Source organism: Athene cunicularia, assembly GCF_003259725.1.
Source record: "Athene cunicularia isolate RWA chromosome 3 unlocalized genomic scaffold, athCun1 chr3_part1, whole genome shotgun sequence".
NCBI lineage: Eukaryota > Metazoa > Chordata > Aves > Strigiformes > Strigidae > Athene > Athene cunicularia.
Genome location: NW_020799097.1, coordinates 32,352,940 through 32,372,281, shown reverse-complemented (window position 1 = coordinate 32,372,281; position 19,342 = coordinate 32,352,940). Strand labels below are relative to the sequence as shown.

The following is a 19,342-nucleotide window of genomic DNA, read 5'->3' as shown; positions in this document are numbered from 1 at the left end:
GATTCATTAGCTTGTCAACAAATGGCAAAGAAGAAAGCATCTGCTCAGTGACCTACTTCTACATCTCTGGCCAGTAGTGGGACCGTTAGACGAACTCCCAGATCAAACCACTCACCCGTAACAGGTACACGCATCCAACTCTCCCAGAGTAAGTGCTGCACTCAGACCTTGTGAAACTGCCTTTAATTAGTTGAAAGTCACAAATGTACTTTAAATATTTATAGCAGAATCCTGATCACCACTCACGACTGCAAAGCAAGGTTTTAATAATAATTTTCAAACTGATTTTAGGAGACTGAGATCACTGAAAATGAGCACTATGTAATCCTACAAAGTAACATATGGGTTTTCTATTTCGTATTTATCAGCCTTTAGAAATAATGACTTGTTTCTATAAACTCGATCAGAAGCATCAGTAAAGAAAGATCTACTCCATGCTTGAGTCCAAGTCTGAGTACCTAAAATACTGTTGTTTACAAGCAGACATCCCCTTTTCAGTGTAGCAAAACCAGAAAATCTGGTTTGCAAAAAAACACTATTCCACAGCAATAATTATCTTCTGTCATCACTTTTCTAATTTGTCAGTTTTAATCCAATTGTTATATTCCAGTGGAAACAAAAAGAAAAAAGCTATAGAATCAGATTCTAGAAAGACTGGCCAATACTGACACGTATTATGAAGGCTGAAGAGCAGACAGCATGAAAAGTAGAAAATAGCTTTGTTTAATTTAAATCCAATGGAAAAAGACATTGGGGCAAGTAGGTACTAAGAGTAAGATCTACCATCACAACCACTGAACACAAGTGATCAAAGCTTCCCCCACTTTTGGGCATACGTGTAAAGCAATAAATTCACCTAAGTTTTCACATCAAAGTCCAAAAAGCAATATCCAGCCATCTTCCAGAATTCAAGTAAAGAAGCACACACTGATCTACTCTGATAATGTATGTTAGCACTATGCTCTGGAAAGCTGCCAGCTAAGATGTCCTTGATTATTGGCACTTTAAAGAACCAAAAGTGACGGCAACCTCTGCAACCAACCATACATGCTTCTGGAAAAACAATAAAGTTGATGTGCTTAAGAATGTATTGCAATCTGACAACTAGCATGTGAATATTTAATTTTCATTCTTAACTTAAGATTAGTTTAGTCTTTTGATTAAGTGAATTCAGAATTGCCTAAAAGATGGAATGAAGGCAAGGAGCTGTTTCTGAAGTTTGTACATTTATACTCCTACATCCACAAAACTTCGATCATGTTTCACACCAAAAGACTTGTCAGAAGCAATTCATGAATCTCTTTCCATTGTTTGTGTTTTGGGACTCCTTTTTAGAAAGTTGAAAGTAAAAAAAAATTTTGCATAATGAAACTCAATACTGTCTTCAAAGCATCATGTACATTCAGTGCTGAGTAAGAAAACACATACACATGAAGTAGTACTGTAAGATTTAATTTTCACCTATGCTTTGTAAGACTCTGGTTCACATAAAACTTAAGACTGGAAAAGAAAGGATCTGCAGGTTTACAATATTACTCTAGTTCCCTGTCTCTCTCATATGGCAATGTGTTACCTGTCCCCATTAAAAAAATTCTGTAGCATTTATTAAGTTATTACTTAGTAGTGGCACTATCGAGATATACGCTACATTAATAGTTAACATAAAAGCATTAATACAAACAGTATTTGGCCCAATGGCTACTATTTCAAGTGAAAAAAGTAAGCTTAGAAGCAGCATTAAATGAAGCTATCACAGAATATAACATACAAAATTTCAGAATTATTTTACTTCAGTTTGCACTAACATATTTCTGATGGCAGAACATCAGAAATGTGTTCAGTCATACAAACACTATTGGTCATTAAGGTCAATGTACTAAATGAAGTTTTCACCAACTTTTCTGTGCAGTTTTTCCAAAATCCTGCTCTTCATATGCTCTGCATATTATTATTTAGCCTTTTATTAAAAAGGATTCAAGTTAAAGCTTAGAAATCTATATTAAGCTTCCATTTAAATATGAAATTTAGTATGTTATCACTCAGAAGATTCAAGAGATAAAAAAAAATTAGTGCATTATCAACCCATGTCAATAGAGTCAGGAAATCAGCAGCTGAACCAAATACAGAGGTGCCCTCGAGTGGCCATTTTATATGCACGCAATATACAGTGAAATAACCTAAATGAAGAGGACTACTCTACACTCATTTGACAGGTTTTAAGTTCAACTACTACATATGTTTCTCTTATTTCTGCAGACTTCTGACGTTATTACTGGACATCTCCAACAAATGTTACAACACTAAAATCAGTCTTATTTTAAAGCAGTAGCAATTATAGACTGCTATTAGATGCATATAACACACAACCAATTGCTTGCCATTTTTTCAAGAGGCTTATTCTTGAAAAAATGAAAGGAGTATAAGACTACTCATGTATTATTAATAACACTTACCTATAAATTTCTGCAGAAGCTAACATTTCTCCCCTATTCAGTGCGCTAACCACTGGATACCACATAAAATTCTTGAGTGTCCCATGTTTAACAAAACACAAAATATTCCACCAATATTCTGAACACACCATTTCCCCATCCCTTCAGAGCACCCATATCTCATTACAGGAATACAGTGAAGCTTGTGCACAAGCTAGAGCTATAGGTGTTCATAAAATTCACATTGAGCAGATATGCAATAATTCAATGTTCTGGAAAATACAAACATATTTAACAGTATTAGACTTGAGTGAAAAATACTTTTTCTAGCTCTAACCAAAAGCATCCATACCTATTGTTGCCCACAACTTTTTTAGATTATTTAGCTTCTCCTTCAGATAACCACCTCTTGAGATATTATGGAGAGTCACCATAGGTTAATTAAAGGCTGACACAGGATATACAAAACAGATGCTTTTAATCTCTTACTGGAGTGTCCTCCATTTCGCCTGTCTAACCTAACCAACATTGTCTATATTTCCTCCAGTGAAAACTCTTTAGTGAGAGCTTCCCAACACTTCAGAACAATACCTTTTTTTTCTCCTAGGTGGCTTGCCTTGCTGCAATCATTTACGTTTTCATGATTCACTTTAAACTGGCAATGCAGTCACCACATATTTCAGCTTTGGCAGAAGTTTTGTTTACTTGGACATAGTAATTTGTAGCTAGGTGGTCCAGCTGTGTGAACTACTACTCTTCAAATGGAAGTACTTACAGAAGCTGGAGAAACAAGACCCTGCATGTGGGAGCTGATGGAAATGCAGTGAGCATACTGAAAATCCACACCCTGGCATCTCTAATTCATTCATTAAACCATTGCTGTGCAAAGCCCAGCTCAAGAGCAGTCACTAGTGGTATACCCAGGTCAACACTGGGGCCAACACTGTAAATTTCTTCATTAATGACCCATGCAATGAGTCAGAACACATCATTGGCAAGTTTTCAGATGATAAAATATGAGGAGTAGCAGTTGGTACACTAGATAGGTGTGCTGCCGTTCAGAGCACTGTTGACAGGATGGGCCACCAGGAACCACATGAAGTTCAAAGGAAAGTGCCAAGCACCTGAGGAGGAATAAGCCCATGCACCATTACAGGCTGGGTGTCAACTGGCAGGAAGACACATTTGCAGAAGAGGAGCTGGAGATCCTGGTGGACAAGTTGGACATGAGCTAACAACATGGCTAGTTCTGAGCTCACAAGTACAAGAGAGACAAACATAGGTAGACTGGATTAAGTCCAGCAGGGGAACACTAAGACAATTAAAGGACTGGAGCACCTTTAAGACAAGGATAGGCTTAGTGAGTTGAGACTGTTTAGCCTAGAAGAGAGAAAGCTAAAGAAGGCAGAGAGGGAGAAGTCTTACTAATGTATATAAGTACCTGGTGGCAGGGATCAAAGACCAAGAGAGACTGTTGCCTGTGGTATTCAGAAACAGGGACAAGAGGCACTGAACGTAAACTGAGACACAGTTTACTATGGGGTGGCTGAATACTGGAACAGGTCACCCAGAGAGGCTATGCAGTCTTCAGCCTGAAGATATTCAAAACCCAAATAGACACGGCTCTAAGCAACCCATTGCAGTTGACCCCACTTAGAGCAGGGAGAATTGGATGATCTCCAAGGGTCCCTTCCAGCCTGAGCTATTCTGTGATTCTGTAATTCAACCCATTCTAACAGCATGATCTGGCTAAATAATGTATCCCACTTTCACTATCCCTGCCCTCAAGTCATCATTTTTGTACAGTATTTCGGTGCTTCCTATTGATGCCTATCTTCATTAGCATATTTCAAAACTACTCGATTCACAAATTCTTCACAGACCACTAAAAAACCTGCTACGGTTCTTGCAATACTGGGAGAGGTAACTGCAAACCTCTCTCCAAGCCAATGACTGAATGCTTCTGAACTTACTGTTCATGCATGCTATCATACCCCAATTTATTCATCTTACGGTGGCTATGTGACATATTTTAGTGTGGTAAATGTTTTATGGATTTAATCTCCTTTAAGATAACTTTCTGGAAAATGTGCCATCACAATGTCTAAATTCACATCACATTTTATCCAGTTGCCTAAGTTCATACTTCTTAAATTATACACATCTTAAGAAAGAATGGAAAACAATGACCCATTATGCTTTTCCTTCAGTGAACTTAAGAGTTATATGAAACTTCTGCTCCATACATAATTCATGCCCTTTCTTAAATATAGAAACTTCGTTTACTATTCTCTAAACATTGTCAGGATGTGGTAATATATTCTTACTTCATGTAATGCAATAGATTGTTCCAGTTCATAATTTTTGAGACTGAAAGTATCTGGAATCCACTTAGTTGATTCAACATCCACCCTGAATAAGGCAACTTCCATAGGCATTCTGGGAAGTTGTGCTCTTTCTTGTCCAACATACTTATTTTTATTAAAAGCTGCAGAGATTGTTTGTGATAATACCTACAGAGCTAATCTTTATCCACACTCAACAGTGATCTCACTGCTTCTCCTCATTACTTGTATGGCATAAGGGTCACTATGTTAGATATAAAAATAAACAATAGTTTAAAAAAGACTGTATTTTTAGTTTTTATTTTACATCAAAGAGGAGGTGCTAAGTTTTTTTTTAAAAATTGCAAAATATGATTGCTTCAAACTTGGCTTCCTGAACCACTGTGCAATTTTAGTAAACTTTTCACTTAGCAGCATGTAGATACAGTCAAATTAAATGATTTGGAAGGGGTACCAGAAACCCCTTCATTAGTGCAGTCCTGTGCCTCAAAGAATCACTCCAGCAGCTGTTACTCAACAGCTCATTTTAGACAGATTTTATTCTTTCTGGAACCTCAATTCTGAAAGTCACACATTTCCTCTTGGATTACTGGTAAACTGTGTAATCATCTACTTCAAAGCTTACTTCCTCTAACCAGTAATTTTGGGAGATTATTATTAACTCCCAAAAACCTAAAACAAGCAACGTTTGCTATTTCTCTTGGCCACTGCATCATGAGCCTCATTAACCATCGCTCCACCTTAACAGTTGCATAGCTTTGATTACAAGTATTTGGGACTCAATACAGAGATCATCAGTCAAGACGAATACACTGTTCAGACATTATTTTCATAAAAACAAACATCTCAAAGGGTGTCTCCAACAAGGCTCATATTTGCTCCACTTACATTTACTGCGACAATTCTGGAAAAGTCCTTCAAGTCATTTAGTTCATACAAGTGCATACAAGTTCAGTTTCTTGGGGAAAGGTATCTAACTGCAAACTGTTCTCTTCTAAGCGTGCTCCAGGAGACAGTGAACTAAAGGAGCGTAAAGAGTTTAATGAGAACGCAAAGCAATCAAAAGTTTTAATAAGCAACTGTCTTCAGGACTAAGACTGTTAGAAGAGAAACTGCTCTGCATGCTTTACCCTTCAGTTCTAGGCTTGTTGTGTACAAAAAGCCTCTATGACAAATATAAAGGGATTTGCTTATGCTTGGAAGTGATAATCAGGTGCAAGTCTGAAGTAGAATGACATTCCTGAACAGTTTCATGTCAGCACCCACCTGAAGGACAGTTTTAAGATATAAAATAACCTCATGCCACTTGACCTATGGTAACAAGTCTGTAGTTAACTACAGAAGCGATGCAAGCTTTAGATCGCGTTGTACAAGTTTTCAGGGATAAATCAAGTCAAACAGCATAGCATAATGCACAATTGTTTGCGCTGTATCTTAGATGCACCACATCTATAAAGATGCCCTAATAATTGCACTACTATGTATAGTTTGTTTTATTGGGTTTTATTGCATCATTCAGAGCTTACGTATGCCTAAAAATCGAGAAGGTGGTTTTGCAGAAAATTAATTCTAACATGATGGTATTGTGCTGAGGATATTTAAAATAAGTTGACTTGCTAACAGCTACTGCTGCTCCTCCGTCAATTATTCAAAGGGCAAAAAATGTTCCTGCTGTTAACAATACCAAATCACGTGTTATTCAGACAAAACCTCACAATATATATCCACCCAAGTAACATCCTGTCAGTTTCAAGTGGGTTTACTTGTATTGTTTCTCTTTTTAAATTTAGGCATACATAAAAAGCATTAAAAAACATAAAGTTCTGAATGTTTCAAAATTACATCATACAGCAAAACAGGACAGCATCTGGTCAGATCAAGAGATGTGTGTTTCTTAAACAGTCAGTCTTTAGAAGTCTTGACAAATGAAGTCCTCACCACAGTATGACTATGAATTACTTTCTGAGAAAGGAAGTGTTAATCTTTCATACTGGTGTGACTCTTGTTAATGTTGGGAGAGAATTATGATAGGGGCTGGCTTGAGAAATACTACTTCTAACTCCGTCATGGGCTACGCTGCTTAAATGGAATATACTTTGAGAATAAGGACACATTTTCCTAAATATCATAAATACCATACAGTTGTCTTCACAGTTTTAGTCATAAAACCTTACAATGTATCTAAGTATTTACAGTTCATTTCAACTGTAAGAGTTTTTCAAAGAGCTGACATTCATTTGAAGATACTTCCATGAGGTACAAAAAAACCAGTTTGCCTCCCTGGGTAGGTGTCGTGGTTCAGGCTCAGAGTGCAACCGAGCACCACGCAGCCACTCACTTCTCGCTTTCCCCCCAGCACTGGGAGGGAGAAAGTAAAGCAAAAGGCTCAGGAATCAAGACAAGGACACGGAGGGATGACTTATCCATTGCAGTCATGGGCAAAAGACAGACTTGTTAGGGGAAGAGAACATAAATTTAATACAGACACTAACAACACCACTTAACAGACAGAGTAGAAGTGTTACCACATCTTGAAAACACCTTTCCCCATTTCTCCCTCCTTCCTGGGCTCAGCTTTGCTCCCGATACCTCTACCTCCTCACCTCCAGCAGTGCACGGGGCAGGGAATAGGGGGTGCAGTCAGTCCTGCCGCTTCTTCAACCACAGGGTGAGAGAATGACTTCTGGCATTCTTCCCCTGCTCCAGCACAGTGCCCCTCTCACAGGGGACAGTCATCCACAAACCAGCTCTGACACAAGTCACTCCCAAGGGCCACAGCGTTTCTCTAGCTGCTCCAGCATGGGACACTCCTGTATGTTGCAGTCCTCCCAGTGCCAAACTACAACAGTGAGACTTCTTCTTCCCACAGGGGCCTTCTTCAGGCACAGTCACCTGTCCTGGCATGAGTCCCCCATGGGCCACAAAATAGTATCTGCTCCACCACAGACCCCCATGGGTGGCAGGGGGAGGCCCTGCTCTCTCACCACAGGATACAGGGAAGCCTCTGCTCTGGCACACCTCTCCCCTTCTCCTTCTCCTTCCACTGACCTCAGTGTTCACATAGATGTTCTCCTCGAAACTTCTCACAACTCTACAACTCCTCCCAGGTTCCCCTTCTTAAATATGTTATCGCAGAGGCGCAGCTAATTGCTACAGAAAGCTTTTACTACAAGCAATTTATAACAGTGGATGAAATCTGGGAAAGCCCCTTAAATTTTTAAACCCCACCTCAGCGAAATAACCTGGTTAAGGAAAGCAGCCCTTAGGGCACAGCAAGCCTGTTTCTGCACTTCTGTATTACCTGTTCATACCCAGAAGGGATTCATTTTACCAAATGACAACATACATACACATCTCCAACTTAAACTGTTTCTAACCCAAGCAGAAGGCACTGCTATTTCAGAGGTGGTAAAAAAAAGTAAGTGTGCTAAAAAGCTCACCTCACCCCAACAATGCTCATTTTGATTAAAAACAGGACACAGGGTGCTCTCTGCAAAAGTGGGGTAAAGAAATTTTCCAGAAGAAAAGAGCTTGCCACAACATAGCACAAACACCCCACCTGAACAGTTCACAAGACTATTGCTCATGAAAGTATCATGCTAGCAAGTGCTTTGATGGTACCAAAACACTTGGTAGAGGGCTGAAGGCTACAAGTAGGAATCTCCCCCTCCTCCACAGCTGCCCCTCAGTTCCCAGGGAATCTTAGCCACCAACCAGCATGGTGGGAAGTGGGAAGGTGTCTCAGATGTCATCAGGACTGCAAAAGCAAAGCTTTAGAAACCATCACTATCCCCCGCACAGGGGTACAAATGCATGTCCCCGCAGAACTCCCTTCCTCACCCTTCTCAAACTTCCCACAGACCTCAATGTGCTGGAAGTAACTTCCCCTCTTCCCTGCCAACAGTATCCAGGAGCAGAAAAGCAGCATAGCAGACACAGAATGGAGGCTCAGCTTCACCTTTTCTTCCTCTTCCTTGTCAGTCCCAGGCCCACTTGAAAAATGATCCCTGAATACCAGTCACAGCACTAGAGGCGCATGGGAGATGGGCTGGGGACAGAGCCAAGGAGGGTAACCCAATACAAGCAGCAGACTAGGTCTATAGGTGCTACATTAGTTCAGCTAATTTACTATTGTGTGCTTTTAGGATTTTGCCCTAACTGTGATTTCAGATTGCCTACTTCAAACCTGATATTTGGTGGCCTTGAAGAAATGCAGGTGAATGTGAATCTGCATGAGTCATCTATTGCTAAGATACTTCATAATCAGATTTTGTTCCTATCTCAGAGAGATTAAGTCATTTACATTAGTCAATGAAAGAAAAACCCAGGTAGCAAGAAATAAAATGGTGTTCCCTACTCAGCAGTCTGGATTCTATCCTTGTTGCTATGACAGGTAAGTGATTCATATTAGTCTGCAACACAATAAAGCAAAATCTGATTACTCCTTCAAACATTCTAAGGCAGCAGTGGACTACTATATTAGACACCTAGTTGTCTGTTCAGAAGGATCTTGGGAGTCTTTTGAACTTTTATTAAGAAGCATAATTTTAAACAATTCTTCCTCTTTTCTATTTTGGAATAGAAGTAAAGAAGGGTAACTGACAATGTAATTCAAACCACAATTGTATTCTGCCTCTTAAGTGAAGCAATTTTCCCCCTACTTCAACAATGCTTAATGAAATACACTTCTCTAGTTTCCAGGTTTGTTTGGGTTTTTTTCCTTCTGAAATGAAACTATCACTCAAATCCACCCTTGCACCCGTTTCCCTGTTAAAGTTCACTGTCTAGTAAGATGGAGTAGTAAATTACATATTAGGCCATACTTAAATAATGTAGGTACAGAGGACTGTGTGTTCAAGCATAAATGCACCTATATAAATAAACTAGATTGTATGTCCCAGAAATAGCTGTATCCAAAAAAACCAAACAAGTCTGTGAACTCCAGCAAAGTCTGACACTCTCAAAACCGCTTGCCAGAAGAGCACTCACCAACTTACTGTACTGAACACACAGCTACATGATTAAACAGTTGGTTTGCCATACGGCTTGTGTTTGCTATTACAGTGCACCTCGCTGCAAGAACAGTCTGGCATTCAGCAGACAATAAGACCCTCAGAAGAGGGGCCCAGAACCCTAGGATTTCTCATCAAGGTATTACAGAGAATAAGGGAAGACAAAGTCACCAGAAACTGTAATCCTATCTTATCCTTGTAACACAGAAAAAGATACTCAGGAAGGACTCAAAGTACACTGTTGAACTTCCCATCACTGAAAGAAAAAAGCACAATATAAAGAGTCATAAGAAAGCTATTCGTTGGATCATAATGCTTTGCTGTTACATACATAATATACAAGGTATGTTGAACTTACAGAACCTAGAAAGAGCTTTCAGGAGATACAAAAGAAAGCATTTAGTTCTGTATCAAGAAGTTTTAAACTGTGAAAGACATTTTAATGTTTTCTACATTTTTCTTATATAGTTTTCAAAAAAGTGACAGAATTCTTGGTGAAACTTGTTTACTTACATTGAAGGCATTAACTGCATTTTTATCATAATACTTCTTCTTTTCGTACTTATCCCTGATGAAAAATTCCACAGCTCTGGAAGTAGCTACTTTAAGGAAAATACACATTCAGATAAACAGCAACATTAACCTAAAAAGCTGACAGGTTATTCTAATTAAAGAATTGCACCTGATTCTTTCTCCATCTCATTTTGTAGTTTTAGAACAACAGAACTACTACATACAGAATAACTGCAGTGTCCAAAAAGAGTTTCTTTTTACTACAGAGAATTAATCAGTTTAATGTCTTAATGAAACAGTATGAGAAAGACGGACTAAAAGTAACTCAGTGTTCCACAGCTGGGACATTTTCACTTGGTATTTATAAGCTACAATGCTGCAGTACTGCAAATACCTGAACAAAGGTAGTCATATACAGTAAATAATTATAGTTTACCATCAATACCTTCATTCTGTGCATCAAATTATACCATCAACAATCATGTTTAGTTTCAAATTTTATGCAAGTGTCACCTGAAGACATTGCTTCATAAAAGTTGTAAAACCCGAAACATTCTTTTCTATCTCTTCCCAAATATATCTACATTTTAAAGGGCATCCTGAGCACTTTGAAAGTACATCTACCTTGGTACTAATACTGTATTATTCATTACACATACCAAAGAACTGTCATTTTACCAAAAAAATCAATGTATATTATCAAATTACAAATGAATGGAAATTGTGTAATATGCAACTTCCATAATTTTTCAAATTTAGCTAAGACTAAACAGGATTCCCTCAGAAAGTTTTTTTTCAACTTGCAGTAGAAATTACTGTATTACATAATCTCAGTGGGGGGAAGAGACAGAGAGAGGGAATTTAATTTTTTTCCATGCTTTTGGGCTGTAACTGGATAACTGTATTAAAACTAATTTATAAGTAAACAGAAAAGATTTGAAACTTGATTGTTATAAAACACCTAAGAACAACCTATACTTTCTTCAAACAAAAATTCCTAAGTTATAAAATTAACATTTTCAGATGGTCCATTTATTTTGTCAAGTGCTCTAAGGTTTGGTTGCTGAGATTTTGGTGTTAAGATATTTTAGTTCTTTTGCATAAATATTTCCCTATTTTCAGCAGTTTTCCAGAATGCACACTTAATATTTCAGACAATCAGAAAGTTTTAATTTGAAAATTATTAACACAGAATTGTAAGCATTTATATTTCATACGGTTTAATTTTTCAGGATGCTATTACACTGGGGCATTAAGCTGCATATTTTGAAAAATATCCATTTTATTCAAGTTACGCCACATCAACATCCATGAATTTTTGGACCGCATCTAAGTTTCTTCAGATCAATAACCAACTGTGCTTTCGTTAACAAAAGAATTTTAAGCAAACTCAACAGATGTCAAAACTGTTTTAAAAAGTAAGCAAAATTAAGAGACAAAGAAATCATTTGCTCTACTCTTGGAAAAAAAACATTTTGAAACAAGAAGCTAAAGCTGCCATACAAAAAAACATCAAGATGATCCTCAAAGTTAACTTCCATGCCAGAGCATCCCTGCCAAGTACAAGGGAAGAATAAAAAAATGCCCAGAAAGGTCAGTCTTGTGATTAAGAAACAGAAGCAATGGGGGACTTTTAGCAGGAGATTTTGGGAAGATCCCACATATACATTCCTCCTGTGTCTCCATTCTACTACCTAAAAACCAGAAATAAGTTAAAACACTAATACAGAACATATACAAAAGTGATCATTACACACAAAGAATTTTCATAGCTCATCCAAAAGAATATTGAGAATATTGAGAATGTTCATATTCAGAATACTGATGAGATGCAATGCTGATTTTGTAGTGATAAAAAGGGCCAAGAGGGAAAGCAAAAAAAGACCATAACACAACAGCTTGTCATGAATGCCAAATAGGTAAGTAGCTGCCAAAGTTATGGGGAAATTAAGAAATAAAACAGAAAATGTTGGTTTCCTCTCTCCTGGCACTGATTTTTAATAAAGAAAAGACATGCAATGAAATATAGTTAGTTGATTAAGTCTACCACTTAGAAACTGACAACTGTTCAAAAGGCTATGTAATGATTTCAAGGTATACAGTGTCAACAAAAGAACTATTTTTAAAGTCTAAAAATGAGACTTTTGGTCTGGTCTGACAAGGAAAGCTTAGAGTAAAGCATTATTGCTTCTCCTGCAATAGCATCAGTGAATTCAAGTTAGCTGCAGTAAGAACAAAATAAACATCTTCAAGATCCACTTTTCAGTAAGTTTTAGTCAAACCCTTTCAGTCTTATGGCTGAAATAAATTCCATAATGTTACAGTTGGAATACTACAGTGCTATCTGGTTCCAGTCACTTTTTTCTTATGCGTATGTATGTTTAATTTAAAAGCTACTGAAATATGAAAAAACATATCTGTTTTGCTCAAGTGCATTTTATAACGAGGAATCTAACCCTTCCAAAAAAAGTCTTCTGCACATAGCACATCGAGCACAGTATCTAATAAGCAGAAGAAACAAAATGACTTTTGGATATAGAAAGAGAAAATTCAGATTCAGCTACAACTAAGTCCATTTATCAGCCTCCATAGCCTGTATCATCATCAGGCTGAGAGAGTTGGGGAAAGATTCAGTTTACTTAACAGTATGTGTTTAGGATCTCATTATAGTTGAAGAGTTCCAGTAAGATCAGGTGAAGCAAATCCTACCTGTGGACTAACATCACTAAATCAGGAACTAACACAAACCTAAATTAATGTCACTATACATTAGCCTAATGATTCAGTACATTTGAAAAAGGTATTTTTTGAGGAAAGCTATTTACTGGCAGTAGACAAACTTTTTCTTCAATCCTCCCCTTCCAGGTACATGGTGATAACCACACACCAACACAAGTGATGGCTGTCAGGGAGGTTTGGTTTTAGATATTCCCATGCTAGTCATCTGTGTTTGCACACTTCTCAGAATGTATACACTTCAACTCCAAAAAGTCACAGAATATTAAATCTAGAAGTTACAGAATATTTAATCTAGAGGAGGAAACCATACACCACTTGAGTAAGATCCAATGGCTTATTTTACCCTTCAGCTCATTGTTTCCTCTTCAAATGCTTCTGACTTCAGTTGTCAGTTACTCAAGATAAAGACAGAATATTCAAGAGCTCTCTAGTATTACTCTAACTTTCTACATACAGGGAATTTATGAAGTCACCTCTTTTGAAAGCAAAAATAATTGCGTCTTGCCAAATCTCATTACAAAGCAGATCTGCTATAACTGAAGTAATTTAAATCTATTCTGAACATTCCCAAATTCCATTGTCATTTCTTATACAACAATATCAAAGAAATAAATAAGGTGAGTTGTCAAATGTAGCAGTTCCTTGAGAAAGTCATAACATCTAAACTGCATTAAAAGTCATTTCAATGTGAAAGCTAAAACAAAAAGGATACTGATCTGTTTGAGGCCTTCGGAAGTTCTCTGGTAGATTAGCTTCATAGAGTAGTCTTGCTTTAGTATTTCCCATTTCCTGCATGCACTAAGGAAAAGTGGTAGGAAACAGTTAGTTCATGTCCATCAGTAATTTAAATCCTGAAACAGTCAGAATGGTATTGGTGTCTTAAATGACATGCAAGTTTTTAACTTGGAGACCTCTCTGCTGCTGTATGTCTTGGGAGATGTTCCCATGGCACAGGAAGGCTGCTGCCAAGACTTGCTGGACAAAAGCTAACAACATATATGCTGTTTACAGTGTAAACTAACCCATCCAGTGAAATATAAGCTTTCATCTCTCAGGATGGCTCTTCAGACCGGGAGGAACAGAAGTAAGAAAATTTGTTTGGCAGCAGAGAAAGGCTTCAGACTGGAACATACCTGGAAGTCAGTACTTGGTACACCAAAAAAATGCAGTCAAGAATCAGACAGATATACGAATGCTACCTTACTGTCCCCTACTGAAAAGGAAAAGGCTTACAACATATTTTCTGTAGATACCACAAAGAAACAGCTTTCCAAGTCTCCACAGCAAGGTATAGTACATTTTAAATGATACAGAAAAGATAGCTAAACAAATTTCTGAAGTGAGTTTTCAGAACTTAAATTCATTAGAGTAGAAATGTAACACATTAAGAACTGCTCTGATTGTAAAAAAATCTAAGTTGGGGTTGCATGATAAACTCTAATCCTTTCAAAAGTACTCCTTGCATTTCCTCCAAATTTAAAACATATTTTAGAATATTTTACCTGTATTTGTTCTGGTGTCCACTGGTCCAAGTTGACAGACTTGACCCTTGATATATGGACCCCAAGATTTCGATGTATTCCAGCACATCTGATGCAAATAAAAACACCGGTGTTCCAAGAGGCCCATCTTGGACCTAAGGGGAATAGGGAAATAAATCTGTTACTTTTAAAATTCCATATAATGTTAAGATTTTCTTTGGCATAATTCTATATTAACAGCAGAAATAAACAAGTCTGAATAAAGGTTCACAGCTCTTTCTCTAGGATATCTATTACTTCTAATAATCTCCATTTCTACTTCTAAGTGATGTCACATAACATTTGAGTTAGATTAAGCTAGGAAGTCATTTGCTGTGTACACTGCCCCACACACACAACAAAAAAATCAACCAACTAACAAAAAAAACACTTTAGAAAGTTGGCTTACTAGTAACAAGAAGATTTTGCTTACATTTTGAATAATCCTTACAGCTATGCATCAGATACAAGTATCAGCAGAAATGAGTAGAAGTTGCCCCCTTCTCTCCAATTAAAAGCTTCCTAAGACATGCATCTGTACTTAACTTGATATTATATGCAGGGCAATCTTATATTAATGCAACAAATCCTTTAATACCTCACATAGCGGAGACTTTACAACAGTAACATGCAACTCTTGATTATACAGAGATTTGCAAAACCAACTGATGAAAATATACATGACTAGAATGGTGGAAAACTTAACATATTCTGTACCCTTGATTCCTAAACTACACTATGAGTTGCCATTCACAGCCCAATGAATTTTCTCACAGAATCGGGTGGCTTTATAAACCTTACCAATACTTCTCAGCTGTGTTAGCATTTTGAGACAGACCTAAAGTATGCTGGCCTGAACTCCCACAGTGACATTTGGGAAATTTGACTTGAAGTTACTACACAGTCTCAAATTAAACACGTTTATATCAGTTTATTCCAGGTCAGTACACCACCACTGTTAAACATACTGCTTTAAAGTCCATCTAGTTCTGAGCTCTAAGTAACCATCAAAAGTAAGAAGGTGCTTTGAAGAGGAAGAAATCATTCTGAGCAATTATTTTCTGCCTTTGTACAACAGATGCACATCTAGGCCACTCATGCAACTGCAGCTGTTTGCATTTCAATATTAATATATTGTATGAACGCTTTCCTGGGGCCTAGAAAATCATTTTATGCCGCCTTCTCCTGATCTTTGGCTTAGGAGTGTGTTGGGTTGACCCCAGACAAACACCCACAGAGCTGCTCACTCTCCTCTTCTGCAGGACAGGGAGAAAGGAGAAGGAATGCAAGAAGACTTGTAGACTGAGATAACAACAGTTTTAATAAGTGAAGCAAAAACTGCACAAAGGAAAAAAAAAAAAAGGAGAAAAAGAGGAAAAAAAAAAAATTTCTTCATTACTTCCCAGTGGCAGGCAGGCGTCCAGCCACTTCCTAGAAAGCCAGGCCTCAGCCCACACAGCACTTGCTTTGGAAGACAACACCATAACCAAGAATGTCCCTTCTTTCTCCTCCATTCCTTGAGCATTTATTGCTGAGCACATCATTATATAGTATAGAACTGTCAATTAAGACTCAGCAGCTCTCAGCTGTGTCTGCTCCCAATTTCTTGCCCACCCACCCCTAGTCTACTCATCTGTGAGGGACAGAACAGAAAAAAAGAAAAGCCCTGATAGTGCAACAATAGCAAAAATGAGGAAGCAGAAGAAATCCTTTCAGTTAGACTCCGTTCTTTTGAATTGCTATTCAAAAATCCCAAGACGTATTCACAGCTCCCCTGATTTGTTGCAAGAAGCCTTCCTCTTACTAGTGGAAATGCTGGCTATATTTTGGATAGCCACCTTGCTTTTAATTTGTCTTGTTCAAGATCTCAAAAAGTCAGACCACCCGATGTCCACTGCTTGACCTTTAAGACCAAAATGATTAAGGTGACTGTCATTTTTTTTAAATAAGTTCTACCATCATAACATTAGATTTCAGGGGTCAAGAGATCTAACAGTTAATCTGTTAACATATCATTTCCAACATGCCACTTCTATGTTAAAACTACTACTGTCATGTAAGAATGAACAATGAAGCTGTTTGCAATGTGTGGCTTAAATAGTTTAACAGCTATCAAGCTGTTGACCTGCATTTTTATTTTCCCCTATAAAACACTACAGACACAAAATGCTCTCTCTGTCCTTACAGTCTGTAAGTATCTATTGTACAGGAAGATCCCACTTACAATTTATACCACTAAGTTTTAGTGCTTCAGGATAGAGTTTTGCTGGCCATTTGTCTCAACATATTAATCAAGTTTCAGTTAAAGTAGTACACCAGAAGAAACTTAATCAAAAAACCTCCTTAGCCACTCCACTGTGGATAAAGTACTTCAGTTTATGCAATTGCTTAATGAAGCCATGACGATTTAGAAGCAAAAAGGTAAGGCAAAGTCTTGTGTGTCCAACAGATTCTCCAGTTTTTCCCCTGAACTGTAACACAAGGATTTGCCTTCTAAACAGGAAGACAGCTTTGGTCAGGTTACTATATGGAGAAGAGGTGTTTATCTGTAGTACCTATATGATGTCCGTATTTTTATCCTACAGGGTGTTTACACAGTCACTATAAACTTTTTACCACAGCAGAGTTTGTACAACTGCACACCATATGAGATTCCTATTCTTGATGTTCTTCCTCAGCTGTAATATCCCAGATAGGCAAGTTCTACATTAATGAGGCAAGACCAGAATGAGGGCTTGATATGACTGAAGTCTCTCTTAATAAATTAAGAGAGATATCATTAACTTTGTAGTATAATATTTTAACTTGGAATTTATTAACAAAAAAACAGATCACAATACAGCTTGTGAATTAGCTGGTTTTCTCTTGGAAAATAAGTTTCATATTTCCCCAGAAGCTCAGATTTCATTAATTTGTACTTATTTCTGAAATAACAGGGAAATCAAATATATTTAAGCAATAAAGTAACAAATTAAGCAGTGGAATAACAGACAAACCTAAGGCCAGACAAAAACATTCATGCGTAATCTCTGAATTTATTTCATTCATGACAATATGGAATATTAAACATTTCAAATGAAAAATGTTTTAATTAATTCAAATCAATTACAGCCACAGTTAAGCAAAGGAAGTTACAAAATAATGTTTTCTGCGTGGGCATCAAACCAGCTGTGCTTGACTTAACCAAAGAGTCAACTAAAGCTTAGTCTGTAAACCTTCCTGTGTGACAAACGTTTAACAGTAATTTGGACTGATTTAATAAACAATTTACAGTTATCTCTATTCTGTATGAAGTCAGGAGACTTATTTCTTTACACAGGAAGGATTTTGCACTTAGAAACATTCACAGGTTTCTTCTGGTTGAGTCCTTAAAGATACATTTGTTTTTCTCCAGCAAAATTTATAAAAGTAACCTGGTTTATCTGCTTCTATGTATTCTGTTAGCCAAGAAAGAAGACAAACATTTGGCTTCAGAAATTAAGACTGGACATTAAAGGTCTTGATGACTGCTATTTTATGCTATTTCAAACACCTTTACATGTCAGTAGTAACACTATCTTACCTACCAATACCTGCATTACACAGTGCAACTCCAATCAGCCAATATTAACACGAAATATTTTAAATGTTTTAATACAATGTTAATTTTTATTCTATTGCAATCCATTTGAATACAGGCTTTCTACCAGAAGAGCTGAGCTGTACTTCAGCAGCTTGCTGCACACTATCAGTGCAGCCCTCCTATATAAAAATGCACTTCAAGTAATTTCTTCAGTCATTTAAGATACAGATAACTGCTTAAAAATATTTTCAGCCTCTTCCATTCTTTGCTAAAGTTAATTTAAGGAAAAAAGCCACAAGACATCTGCTGTCCTTTGCTTTCAGTGACCAACGTTTATCCTCGACTATATACTAGGATACTATGAAGTCCCTGAAACACTGCCTGGATGAACCAAGGGAAAAAATTCAGCAACCCAAAGACAGATTTCTGCTTCCAAAATGAGAAACTTTTTTGTTTTCAATCTTAACTTTCACTTCTTTCTTTCTTATAATGGTCTACTGATTAGACTTAAATTTCTTTTTCAATTCTTAATAGGTAGTTAAGTAAAGTCAGCTCTGAAGGTGTGTGCTATTTTCCAGAGAAATTAGCAAGACAAAATTTTGAGTGTGTTAGGTCATTCTTGTGAATGCCTGGCAACCTTCCTTAGGCTAGGGTGGACTTAGCTTTCTTCAGAGCAGTCCATATGGAGCTGGGCTTTGAATCTGTGACTAAAACAGTGACAATAACACTAATGTTTTGGCTATGGCTGGACAGTGCTTGTACAATCAAGGCTTTCTTTCCCATACCCACCCAGTAGACAGGGGATGGGCAGGAGGCCTGGAGGGGACACAGTCAGGGACAGCAGACCCCCAACTAACCCAAGGGGCATCCCAAACTATATGACATGGTGCTCAGCAACAAAAGCTGGTGGAAAGGAGGAGGAGGAAGGGGGAACATTTGTAGTAATGGCATCTGCCTTCCCAAACAACTGTTACACATGCTGAGACCCTGCTTTCCAGGACATAGCTGCCTGCTGATGGGAAGTAGTGAATGACTTCCTCTTTCACTTCAGCTGCTCTACAGGGTCAGCCCACCACACCCACTAGTATGTTAGTCTGCATTCAGGAATTGTATACCAAGTTTTGAGCAGAAACAAGAATTCAATTAGATGCACAGAAACAGCACTAATTGTGACATATTTAGACTGTTAAGGACTCCTTTATTAAATGCTATTTTGACT

General features: G+C 37.6%; 1 protein-coding gene across 1 annotated transcript in view; it reads right to left on the bottom strand.

Annotated features, from left to right (window-relative positions):
• Positions 1 to 14,672, bottom strand: part of SMAP1 (small ArfGAP 1) — a 73,808-nt gene extending 59,136 nt beyond the window's left edge. The window contains exons 1-3 of the mRNA XM_026845131.1: positions 14,544 to 14,672; positions 13,754 to 13,839; positions 10,303 to 10,378 (exon numbers count right to left, since the gene is read on the bottom strand). Of these exons, the coding sequence (XP_026700932.1) occupies positions 10,303 to 10,378; positions 13,754 to 13,836 (159 nt within the window). The 5' untranslated portion in view covers positions 13,837 to 13,839; positions 14,544 to 14,672. The remainder of the gene's footprint in view (positions 1 to 10,302; positions 10,379 to 13,753; positions 13,840 to 14,543) is intronic.
• Between the last annotated feature and the right edge of the window lie 4,670 nt (positions 14,673 to 19,342).